Here is a 12,785-nt window from a genome sequence, read left to right on the forward strand (position 1 = left end):
ACGATGTTTTCTTCACAATGTGCGCATGTAGATATGGTTCTAATGGCGGAAGACAGCTTGAGGGGTAAAAGGAGGGAGAGAGAGAGATGCGTGTATTATCATTGATGTAACAGCAAATCCGTATGTGCCTCATAAAGAATGCTGTGTACATCGTATAGTTTGGCCAGATGAGAATAAACCCTTTTGCAGTAAATCCTCCTTTAATTGCAAATAATTAAATCCAACCCAAGTGAAAGCATATACACTTTCTTCTCATCAACAGCTCAACAGTTGAACATTTGAGAAAATTCAGGCACAATTCCAATTTAAATTAGAATACTGTATTTCCATAACACTTAGAGAAACACTAGAGACATGTAGAAATGGTCCAAATTGAAGCAACTGATGTGAAGATAATCTAATTTATTCTTCTGTAATCTGTCATTAGTAACAAGCTTGTAAATGCAGATTTTGTGTGTAAGTTTTAGACATAGCATCCTCACTGCGACATCATCAGAGACATTATCTCAGACATGATAAAACTCCTCCAGAGCCACAGAAGACATCCAGCTGTTTTCACAGGCTGGGTGTTACTGTACATGCCAACTCTACATGACTGACCTCCATGTGTGAAATTGGTGGAATGCCTCTTTAAGGAAGAATGTGGCTCTATCACTACAGAGCCTGTTCTTTCCTTGCACATTATGTGACTGGTAGACGTGGAATAAAACGACCCTGGATCAGTGGGGTGGCTTTGAACGAATCAACTTACTGTGGAGAAAAACTTGTTCTCAGATCATCTGCCCTCTTTACAGTCTCCCTCTTTACAGCTTGTTACTACACAGTATAGTCATGTCCTGTTTGGTGTAACAACCCAATTAAACTTCCTCTGCTGTGTCTGACTCAGTCGGCCTCGTCCTTTATTCCTCTATGTCTGGTGAACTCAGAGACTAGCGGGGGCCGTTCCACCAGCGCTTGCCAGAAAAACAAAAACAAGCCCTCTCCATGGCATCCCATCAACATCCTTCTTCCCCCTGCTTCCCTTCTTTTCTTCCACTTTCCTTCCTCCCTCACTGAATCACTGCCCCATCTACCTCCCTCCCAAACCCTCTCCTTGCCAATCAGCGCTCTACCCCACGCGCCCTGTCCTCTTATCACCGCCGCCCACCCCTCCCTGCCACTGTTACATAAGCTCCAAGTCCATATCGCTGTTTATTTCCCCCTGTGTGTCTATGGGAGCCTCGGCAACCCAGGGCCGACCCTTAATGAGGCCGCTACAAAGACCCATTGATGAGAGGCCCAGTGTGAGAGACGATGACCCCAGCCAAGAGCACCCAGAATTGGGCATCAGCTGCCCCGGGCTCTCCCGCCACACAAAGACGTCCACTGTGGACAGGGACCTGAAAGGGCACAGACGAAAGAGAGGGAGAAAAGAGAGAGGAAATATCCCGTTCAAACAACTTGGAGAATGTGAGATAGAAACATGTAAAAAGAAAAAAATGAAACAGAGACATGACCGCATCACATATTATTCGCTTCCTCCTCCTCTTCTTCTGTGCATCCTAGCAGGGACAGTGAGGCTCACTCACAGGCAGTTGTCGGTGCCATGGATCATAACTCCGATCTGATCTAGAGACAGTATAGGCACGGGACACCATGAGGACAGAGTGAAGCCCTTTGAGGGGACCCCGCACTCCTTTTTGGAACCATTTGGAGCACTGATCAGAATCCAGAAGGTTTTCGGAGCCAAGTTTAGTGGAGATATTGTTTATTTATCAGACTTGGACTTTGGGAAGCTGCACTGGATGGAGAATGAAAGGAGGCTGTGGACATATTAGGCTGGACTGAAAGGAAAAGAAGCTGTCGAGGCATGGTTCGTTGGAGAACTGAAATATTTAAAGTCTGAAATGGCTGAACCTCTCAAGTCGTCGGTCAATATCCCATCATAACACAAAATCAAAGAGAGGAAGGGAAACAGGAGTCCGGGTCCTGATTGAGAATTTTGTCCAAAAAAAAAAAAAAATCGTATTCGTCTGCGTTATTTTGGGATCAGATGAACGATGACTCTCTCAGCTCGACTCGAGGACATCGAGGTCACCCTGGAACACATGCTCATGGATGTTTTTGTAAGTTTGCCCACTCCCTTCTTTTGTTCAGTTTCACTTTTAACTCACTTATCTGACATTTAACCGAAACGGTTCAATCGGCGCTCTTCTCCCAGTTGTGACCTCTCCGGTGCATAATTGCAGTTGGAGACCAGAGGCAGACATATGTTCGGGCCTCTGTCCAGATGCTCTCATTAATTGGCAGAGGGAAAAAAAAAAGTGCTGATTAAACATCAAACTTAGAGTGAGAGAGATACAGCAAATAAACTGTCAGACCACAAATCCAACCTGGATTCCTCGACGCAGGGTTAGCCCCCTGAGTACAGACTTTAGGAGCTGTCATCCAACTAACTCCGAAGTCTTAAATCTTTATGCAGGGGCTTACACTCTGCAGCATTCACATTTATTTGCACCTATCGGCATGAATCTCTTGACGGGTAGTGAATGAAATCTCCCAAGTAAAGGAAGTGAGGATTGACGACTGGGAAATGAGGGATGAAAGAGGAATGAGAAAAGAAGGAAAGTGTGATGGCTGTGATAGAGGTGGATTAATCAGGCCGCTGCGGTTTACAAAGCATTCTGGGATGAAAAGTCACTCACACAGACACACATACACACACATCCACAAGCAAGCACTCACACACATGTAGCCACAAACAAATATGAAGGCAAATACAATCCATCTCTCTGCAGACATGGCCGCGTTGTAAATGCAACAACAGGATCCCTGGTTGCCTCGGTTTGCCGGCTGCTGTAATGAGTTTGGTTGTTAAGCTGCTGTTTCGCTTTAACATTGTTTACAGGCTCAGGCATCTGTTGGGTAGAGCAGTAATCTGTCCTATTCCCTGAGACGTTGTGTGCTTCCAGTATCAGCACCCGTTCTGCTGCTGCAGGGCGACAGCGCCACTGATATGTGCAGAGATTTACGGCCTGAAACCATCAACCTATATCGGGGATTTTCATTTTCTGTACATCCAATCGACGATTTACCACCAAAGCAGGAAGGATTAGCGTTTGTGGCCAGATCAGGATTTGGGTTATTTATGCACTTGGTGGGGGGTTGAAAAATGGACGTCACTAAAATGCTTCCTTCCTTTATGCTTCCTCTTAGCATCCTAATGAGGCTGCTTATTTATTTATTTCTCTAATTGCTGGAAGAGGCTGGGAAACAGAGGGTTATCTGGCCGCTTTGCATACTTAAATGAGAAATATTCAAATTGGCCCGCACCCTCTCCAGTCTGGTTGCTCACTTTGCATGCATATGTGTTGCATGTGTACTTCTACACTCACCCGCACAATAACACAGCTGCTTGGACATGCAGACGTGAGCTAAGAAGAGTCTATTTGAGTGAAATATGTGACATGGACCAGGCGTGATAAACTCTGGAAAACATTGATTCAGAGGGCGTTAAAGCACGAGACTAATACAATATACAGTATACTGACCTTCTGTGTAGAGTGTGCGTTCTGTGCGTTTGTGTAAATTAACTCCGCTAAGCACAGAGCCGGGGGTCATTATAATACAATCATGACTGCACTTCTTCATCCTCGAGTAGAAATGGACCTCTGGAGCCCTTCCTGTGCTTCTCATTGGCCGGGAGCATGCGGCTTGAGTGTACAGCTATATTCAAGGACGCGGCGCTATTTTTCATTAGCAAGGCAGCGCATATAAATGATTCAGAAAAGCTGAGAGGATCCGAGGCTGTGAACTTTCTTTGCAACCTCTCTTATTGCTAAGAAAAGGAGGTCACTGTTTTGTTGCCGTTGTTTGCTCGCAGGGAAGCCGAACCAATCGTTGTTGCTCTTTCAGGTCGACACCTTTATTTATCTTCTGCATTCAAGATAGTAACAGCTTACGGACAGCTTAAAATTCAGTAAGAGTAAGAAATCCCCAAAAGTCATCGAATGGTTTCAAGAAACAATGCACTGGTTTTTAAAAGAGACTATCCAAAAAATACCAAATCACTGAGAGTCATTCATTTCACTGAATATCTTGATATCCTTGACATTTTTCATTTTCTGATTTAATTTTTCTAGCTGCTGAAAAATGTGTTTTATCAGCTCCTGGCAAAGCTGCTGTGTATTGTGTTGCTGGTCCACTGAACTATGAGGACAGAGAGAGAGAGAGAGAGAGAGGGAGAGAGCGAGGGAGCGAGGGAGAGGGAGAGGGAGATGGCAGCCCCGCTTTTCAGAGGATGCCTCAGAGTCTTCCACAAAGGCTGACAGTCACATCAGGAAATGAAGCGGCGTGATTAAAAATGCATTCAGTCCTTGTGTAGTTTAATTGAATCTCCTCCTCGTGCACCCCACAAATTGCCTCCCCCACTCACTCACCCCCAACGCAATCCTCTCCTCTCTCCCCCCAACATCCTCATGTCTTCCACCATCCTGGCCTGGGGGCAGAGCTAAACGTCCCTTCTCTCTCACTCCTGTTCCTCCCACATCCCTCCTTTACCCCCCTCCTCCTCCCCCATCCCCCCCTCGTCTCCTCTGAGAGGGGACCTCGGCCGGATGTGATTGTTTCCATCACAGCTGCACTGCACTGCTCCGCTTTGCTCTTTTCTCCTCAGTACCATCTCCTCTCTCCTCTCTTTCCAGCAGCCATGAAGCACCATGGTTCATATCTTTGGGAGCTCGGGTCTGTCACAGAGGGTCTGCGGGCTCCGCCAGCATTCATACTGCCAAGAGCACAGAAACAGTGACGCACGATACCACGAGCTTGTGCTTTCTCCACAGTGAGGACTGTATCACGACATTGTACACTGTGTGTTTGTGTGTGGGTTTGTCTACTGTTCTCTTTTAATTGTGCCACTGTAGACGTGTCGGTTCAGATAGAGGCTATTGACTGGGTTGGTAATGTGTGACCATTCTTTTATGAAATGGGTATCTCTTCTACCCAGTGACCTCCTCCATCTCCTCTCCTCTTTATCCCTCTCCTTTTCTACCCCTCTCTGTCTTTTTTTCTCTGCCTCGCCCTCCATCAGCACTGATCCTGTTAACGTTAATCTGATCATGGTATTGATCCGAATGAAGCGGTGAAGCAGTGTCAAGTTGCATCAGGGCCAAGGCTTGAATATGGAGAGTTTTCAAAGCAATGTCTCTGCAACCTGACCCTTTGAAATAGAATCAAGATGGTGACATGCTTTGTTTTTCTCATGGTGAACAAATCCAGTGGATAGACACCAGCAGCGTGTTAGTCCACCTCTCAGTACTCCTTTACTGTCGCTGTAGGTATCACTCCTCAGATTATGATTTGATCAGATTTATTTCTTTGATATTTCCCCCAAACACACACACACACAAACACACATACACACACAATTGTTTTTATTAGGTCTCATGTCAGCAAACACACCAATCAAAACATAGTTTAGCACAGGTAATCAAAAAATCTGAAACATGTAAAGCTGACATAAACATAATACAAACATTAATGCCAAAACAATTGAAATAACCTTGTCAGATTTAGCACTGAAATGTGTTTCTCAGTTCCTTGTCTCGTTCATTCTGTGTGAATAATCATCCAAATAGGTGTTGGGGAGGGGGGGGGGGGGGGCAATTCACCATATCCAATTTTCATGTCTATAAACTGATATTATCATTCAGCCTTTAGTTTCCATCATGAGCAGGTTCATGATTCTGCCGGTCCAGCACACTCTGAGCTTTTCCAGTAGACTTGGGTGAATAATTTAAGAGCCTTGAATGCTTTTCATTTGGCCAAATTGCATATCTCGCAGCCCATTCAAGTCTGCCTCCACTCTCATAATAGACGCCTGATCGTCCCATTGGAATGATATATTCTAATTCCATTAAGGCATCGATGGCTGTATAAGAGCTGCTCACGAGTCTGGATATGCACCCAGACAGAGACAGTTATCTTTTAGGGCAACGTCTACTCAACTTATCAAGGTTATAAACACAACACATTCAGAGTGATGTTCAGTCTAGCCACATTCCAATGGCTGAAATGTTTAATCATACTGAAACACACTTGGCACATACACACACACACACACACACACACACACGGTCACCTCACAGCAGGTTGAGCAGATGTTGTGCCGATCGACAGGGTTTGACCAGGACAACCTGTCCCAGACTTCCACCAAATCGCCCCAAAATACAAATATGGCCTAGTTTTCACAGTGAGTCTCACACATGTCCGCATTTCCTCGGGTGCTCTGTTACCTCTCTGAGCATGTCAACGATTTTTTTCTTTCTCCCAGGCCTTCTTACGTAGGCACTGGTGAGGGGAGGATAATTGAGGTGGATGGTCCCCTGTGGAGAAGCCATTATGATTGGTTCTGGCCTGATGAAGGAGGCCCCTGCTTTCCTCTCGCTCTCAGGAGGTAGAGGAAGACGTCGCCAGCGTATATACACTCAGAGGCACAGAGGCGTACACTGAGAAATGAATTTAATTAAGCTATCACGATTGTATTGTTTACTCCAATATGACTATTTGTGTGTGTTTCCTGTGCTGCAACGCAACCCTCTGTAATTTGCGAAACCCTAAAACGTAAACATTCAAGCCCCCTCCCTCGCTGGCTGCCCAGAATGGGTCCAGCTAGAAGGTATTTCCATAAACACACCCACCCACACACGCAAACACAAACACACACGCATATACACACAAAGATACATACATACATACAAACACAGCAGGAGCAGGACCATAGGGATGAGTCAGACGGCCGTGGGCAGAGACTGGCTGGGCTATCAGGGTAAATTAATGTGTAACAATGCCGGGATTCTACTCCTGTGAATCACTGCATCCTATTATTACAGCTACAGAGAGAGGCAGACACACACTCACACACACACAGACACATTGCAGAAGTAAAACCTGGGTAATCAACTTGCTTTGCGCGTCCTCATTAGCATCTCTCCCAAGCAGTTAGTGATCTTCTCTCTTTCTTTCTTTCTCTCTCTACTTATCTGCTGGTTCTAAATGTTTTAATAGCGATTAGTTCAATTTGAGGAAACTTGTTCTGAATCTTGCAGCTTTTTTGCCTGATTTGTTTTACATTTTTTTCTCGTGTTGTGAGTTCAGTTTTGTATTTCACATATTTTCATTACCGAGTGTAAATCCCATTTGCCTTCACTTATGCATGCACGTTGACTGAAATGGGTCATTGTGCATCCAGCCCGAGGCTTCAAGAATAGTAACATGTTGTTTTTTCCCTTTTAATTATTTCTTATTTTATCCCTGGCTGTCAAGAAGAGGGCTTATCACCTCGCAGGATTTGAAGAAGGGGAAATGTTGAAAGGAGAATACACGAGTTGTGGAGGAGAACCGACGAACACAAACCTCACTTAAACTGTTCAATTAGGAAAGTGTGCTGCCATGTCCCTGTCAAGGTCTCCTACGAAATCCTCATTAGAACAGCCAGGTTTTGTCTCCTGAATCAGCGGCGGTGGTTAATCTCTGCCATCGCGATGTGAATTAACATGAAACACACAGTCACAACGCAAATAGAGAGAAATGAGTGGACTCTCCTGGTTTCATTTTTCACTTCCTTCAGCACGTCATCTATACGAGCAGGATGTCTGCAGACCACGCTTATATAAAGCCCTCTGATATTTCTCATGTAGGCCATACACTGATGTGGGCCAGGGTGTTGAATAAATAATGCTTACTGGGGATTACCTCTGCAGATGATTTTCTCCTATATGCTTGTCGCTCGGTTTTAGCACAGTGTGTGTGCGTGTTTGTGTGTGTTTGTGATAAATACAGTAACATGTCACTAAAGCCGTCGGGGGTCCTTGCTTTAAGAAAGGCTATGGGGAAATGGAAAGGGCGCTTGTTTGGTTGCTCATTTCGACTGGTGGCTTTAATCTCATTTTACACCCTTATGACCCGGCATCAAACAAGCTAAATCTTCATGGTTATAATCCAGAGCTACTGGGTTTAAAACAGCCACCAGGACGTTCACGGTTATACAGTGTACGTGAACCGGCTGCACATGTGTGCTTGCATATGTGCATATACCGGACATCTGCCTGCATGTCTGCATGTGTGTTGATCCACTTTAGTTAATCAGCTGGCAGTTCAGTATTGATGTGCAGAGGCAAACAGAGCTCAGCGGTGAGTGATGACGAGAATATGACAGTAAGTCACTATGGTGCAGCTGTAACTCACGGGTCCAATAGCTTTAATGGACATGTAAAGACCACCATGGTGGATACAGAGGACTGACTCAGCTCTGTGGCTGCAGCTGCAGCTCTCGTGATGAAGGAGCCCGAACCCCCACTGTACTGTAAAAAATGCCTTTTCTGCATATAGACGCTGGAGGGATAGGATGATCAATATCTGCATGCATGAGATGTGTGTTACAAGGATGCGTGTGTGAGTGTGTGTGTGTGTGTGTGTGTAAACTCTCTTTGTGTCATATTCCAGACAAGTGCAGGGAGAGAAAGCTGGATGTGGGATTGCAAAGATAATCTCTCTACCAGATGGCAAAACATCCCATATTCCTTTTGAGGTTCCCCACGTGATCCCCTGTGAGAGGGAGTGTGCTTGTGTGCGTGCGTGTATATGTGTGTGGCTGTGTAAGTGTGTGTGTTTGTGTGTATGTGTGTGTGTGCGTGTGTTTGGGTGTGTGTGTGTGGGGTGGTGAAGGGGAATACATGTGCTCAGACACAATTATTATTGGATCACGTGACACCAGTGCGTATGCTAATAACAGGCGTAACGTCACATTAATCCAGTGACCTGGTTAAGCCCCCAACTGAAGGAAGTGAGTGTGAGCGGTGAGGAGGGGGAGCTGCCAGAGCGCTGGAGTAGAGGGAGGAAAGACAAAGCGCGCTCCCTCTCTCGCTCTCTCTCGCTCTCTCTCTCCCTCTCACACACACTCATTCACGTCCTGGGCGGCAGAGGGGAGGGGAGCGTCTCTGAGCGGAGCAGCATGGGCAGTGTTCTAACTCAGAGGCAAATAGAAGCAGAAAGAGGAACATAGGAGCAGTTGTGTTGCTTCTGCACACACATACACACTCACACTCACGTACACGCTCCCACCACACAGGCTTCTTTCCACATTTACGCACCCACGCACAAGCTTGCGTGAACCCCCGGCTGCCAGGCTGGACGGGACGGCGAGGACACCCACCTCACACACCCGCACACATGCTCACACACCCACGGAGACACGCACTCTGGAGCGCACTATGGGGGTCCAAGGCGCGATGACACCCGGGAGGACCCGCCGGCTGATGCTCAAGCTGCCGGTGGGGACTCTGCGGAGGAACAGTGGAGAGAGGGTAAGACTTCTTCCCTTCTTCTCTGATGAAATTCCTCTTCCTCACTCACTCTCTCTCTCTCTCTCTCTCTCTCTGCTTCTCCTCTGGAAGTCTTGCCGTGATGTTCTGTGTGTGAGTGGGATTTAGAGTGGGAAGGTTCTCAGCTAATCCAGGGGACGGCATTAGGTTGGAGTTGGTGAAAGGCAAGTCAAAGGCAAAGCTTTTAATCTCTACAGTGGACAATGTCAGTCAAAGTCTTCCAGTCCTTCCAGTCTCTGTCCCTGCTGATGTATTCCACTGCTGTCCCGCAGCTCTCAAGGTTACAGGGGGAGTCTCCTCTGCATTTGGGAGAGCTGTCTTTGAGTGCAGCTTGTTTGCCTGTCGCTGTCAATGCACCTCAACCGACTTGAGACATGGGTTGACTTCCTGTTATCACGTAAAGCTGCTCACAGTCTCCTCCTGCAGCTTCCCTCTCAGGGTTGGAGCCATGTCCCATGCCTGGAGCTCTGTGGAGCAGCTTGTGTGGCGGGGCTTCAGGAGCCTCTGTGTTTTGCGTGTTTTCCCGTAAATGTGGGCGGGTGTGGGCCGAGGACAGTAGATGATAGTTTCCTTGCAAAGATTAGACGTGGAATGTGAGTCGCAGAATTAACCTTTATGTCTCTGTAAAGACGAGACAGGCTCTAACCTGCCAGGTGATTCTTCTCTCGGGCTGCTCACAAAAGTTGTTTACACCAGGAGAAAACTGCATGTGTGTGCAAAGCGAACGCACACAAGAGATGTGAGTGTGTGTGTTTGTGTGTGCTTGATTCCCCCATGCTCTTTCATGTTGTAGAAACACTGGGGTTAAGTGGATCAAACTTCAGTGCAGTGTGTGTTCAGGTGATGAGTGACTCAGGCTTACAGCTCATCTAATCTGCTTTCCCCTCAAAAAACCCTGATGCTCATAGAATCATACTTAAACTAATTTCATCTGGCTTCTCATTTCCTCTTGATGTGATGTGATGTGACTTCAGTTCTTCTAAACGCCACAAGCCCATCGGCGGCTTTGTAGTTCTTCTCTCTTTGATTGAACGTGCGCACAGGGGGATACACGCAAAGCACACGCATGCTTTGCTCATGCTACCGTAAATTACGCAGCGTGGCCACTGTACATCAGATGAAACAGCTTCCACTTTAATAAGCTCAGACGTACATATTCCCCTCCTGCAGCTTCTACCCGAAAATAACTGTGATGAGCTTCACACTCTGTGCACGTAAATACTTTAACATTATTCCTTTGCAGAGGAAGAAGAAGAACAAGTCATCTCACTTCAGAGAATTGAGGGGAAGTCAATTCTTTGGGACTGGTGAGTTAGAAGTGGTCCTGATCATTTCAGGACTCGCTTTTCAAAAACTTCAGGATGTCACTTTTTTCAGTGGATAATAAATTGATTAACTGAGATCTAAAAGAATCTGGCTTGATGTAGTAATAGTGCTTGATTGGAGGAAACTATTCACTATCCTGAGGAGAGAAGTAATTGCTACCGGTAGATTGGCTGGCGCCCACACACGCGTACACTCACACACTCACACACACTCACACACATACACACACACTCACACACATTCAAATCTCTAGGTTTTCTCACACAGGAAAGGAGGGAGGCCTCTCTCCCCGCTCTCTCTCCTGATTGCGTTCTGCCGCTCATCTTTCTTGCAGCCAGCTGTGTGCAGACAGACTGAAGGGGGATTACTTGTTGTGATTTACATACACTCACTCTTTCATATGACTGTTGGGTTGTGCTGGGGGGAAAAAAAGACTGAATGGCTGCATGTGCATCAGCTTGCCTGTGTAAAGGCAGTGACTGCATCAGGTTTTCTAGGCGGTTATCTATCGGACCACGCGGGCCGAGAACAGTGCTCGATAAATCGACACAGACGTCTTAGAAACTGAATTTAAATCATCAGAGTGTCGGACTGACTCCTCTGCTCGGTGTTGGCAGGTGAACAAAGCTGAGTGATCCACCGGTTTTTCCCCCTGAGGGATTTTATAAAAGGTATTCTGTCTGTCGTGTTATGACTTTACCCTCCAATGTCCTTTGCAAAGCTCTGAAATACTTTCACTTCTACACACAGCTGCAGCTTTGTCCTGCTCTGACATGTTGTGTTAGATAACGCATTGTGTTATCATCAGTCTCTGCCTTATATAACTGCGTGAGCTGCATACAGACACAACCATACAGGAAAACATATTGACAAAAACTGTATTTATATGCAGCTGACTGAGCGGAGGGGAACGCTGTAGTGGAGATGTTTACTGCTGATACTGTTAAAAGAATTTTTCGCTTTTGGAAAGCCTAGTTTTTTTATGGCCTTCTGCGTTTCCTAGAGAACACACAGAGGTCGGTGCACATCCCCACTGACTTTCCTCAAAAAAACATTAGTAATAACCAATTTGTTTGAAACATATCTTAACCATGGATCCTCCAGATTGCTTTTCTACCACCTCATCTGGGCTAATGCAGATGAATGGTATCATGTCTGTGTCAGAAGTTTTCTGATGGATGTGGGGTTCCTATCACAGTTAATTGAGTCATATCTACAGGGAGAACACAGCAATCCTTGTTTCACGGTCGACAGCGATTACGCGCCTGAATAAAACATGCACTGTTAACCACAGAACAATACAAGACGAGACCAACTTGGTTTCTGAACGTTGTTTCGACACGAATCATTGTCTTTTCTCAACTTCAACTTCTCCCCCTACTCCTTGTTATTGTGGTTCAGAAATCCTATCTAAATATCCAGACTTGTGTCGCTTCCTTCCCCCTCGTTCCCCCCTTTTCTCTCCGTGTTTGATTAAGTAAAAGTGGCCGCGATGAATGAAGTGCAAGGGCATGCAAAACTGGATTGATGGGTTTATTTGGTTATATAGTAAATATGTTGACAGTGTGATATCATGAGGATGAATTACACAGTTGGTGTTGACGTTTTAAAAACAGCTTTTTTTTTTTAGATTACATCTGTGAGCAGTCTGAATTAGGATTATCCTCCTTCTTTGTTATCCCGCTATCGTGTTAAGCTCCTCAGGTCTTTTCTGGTGAAATTAAGAACAAAAACAAAAAACAAAAAAAGGAAAGACTGGATGTGTGTGTGTTTGAGGGGGGACTGTTAAACAGACGGAGAAAATACGTTTCAGATTTTAGGAGGCTGGAAAGCTCTCCGAGGAAACATGTTGTTGTCAGGGGCACCACAGGGGAGCGAGGGTTTAAAGGTGGGAGGAGGGGGATCACTGTCAGCGAAGGAGAAGTTCACACACGCACACACACATATAGAGACGTGTAGAAAACACATTCACGAGCGGTACAGGAATGCAAACAGACAATAGCTCGACTGTAATTTGCCACTATAGGCCTGGGAGCTGGAAGCAGCCAGACGAGCGGTGAGGCAGGAATACTAATTGATCCTTGTTACCTTTAAAACATC

The 12,785-nt window shown here is 45.9% G+C and overlaps 1 protein-coding gene across 2 annotated transcripts in view; it reads left to right on the forward strand.

The window, feature by feature from the left end:
- The first annotated feature begins 1,987 nt into the window (after positions 1–1,987).
- Positions 1,988–12,785, forward strand: part of frmd4a (FERM domain containing 4A) — a 70,401-nt gene continuing 59,603 nt past the window's right edge. The window contains exon 1 of one of the 2 annotated variants that reach the window (XM_053426628.1): positions 1,988–2,105. In XM_053426628.1, coding sequence (XP_053282603.1) covers positions 2,040–2,105 — 66 coding nt within the window. In that variant the 5' untranslated portion in view covers positions 1,988–2,039. Of the gene's footprint in view, positions 2,106–8,870; positions 9,342–12,785 lie in introns of those variants that run through there. The other variant, XM_053426627.1, reaches the window with a different exon arrangement.

The sequence above is a fragment of the Pleuronectes platessa genome, chromosome 7 (genome assembly GCF_947347685.1).
Source record: "Pleuronectes platessa chromosome 7, fPlePla1.1, whole genome shotgun sequence".
Classification (NCBI taxonomy): Eukaryota; Metazoa; Chordata; class Actinopteri; order Pleuronectiformes; family Pleuronectidae; genus Pleuronectes; species Pleuronectes platessa.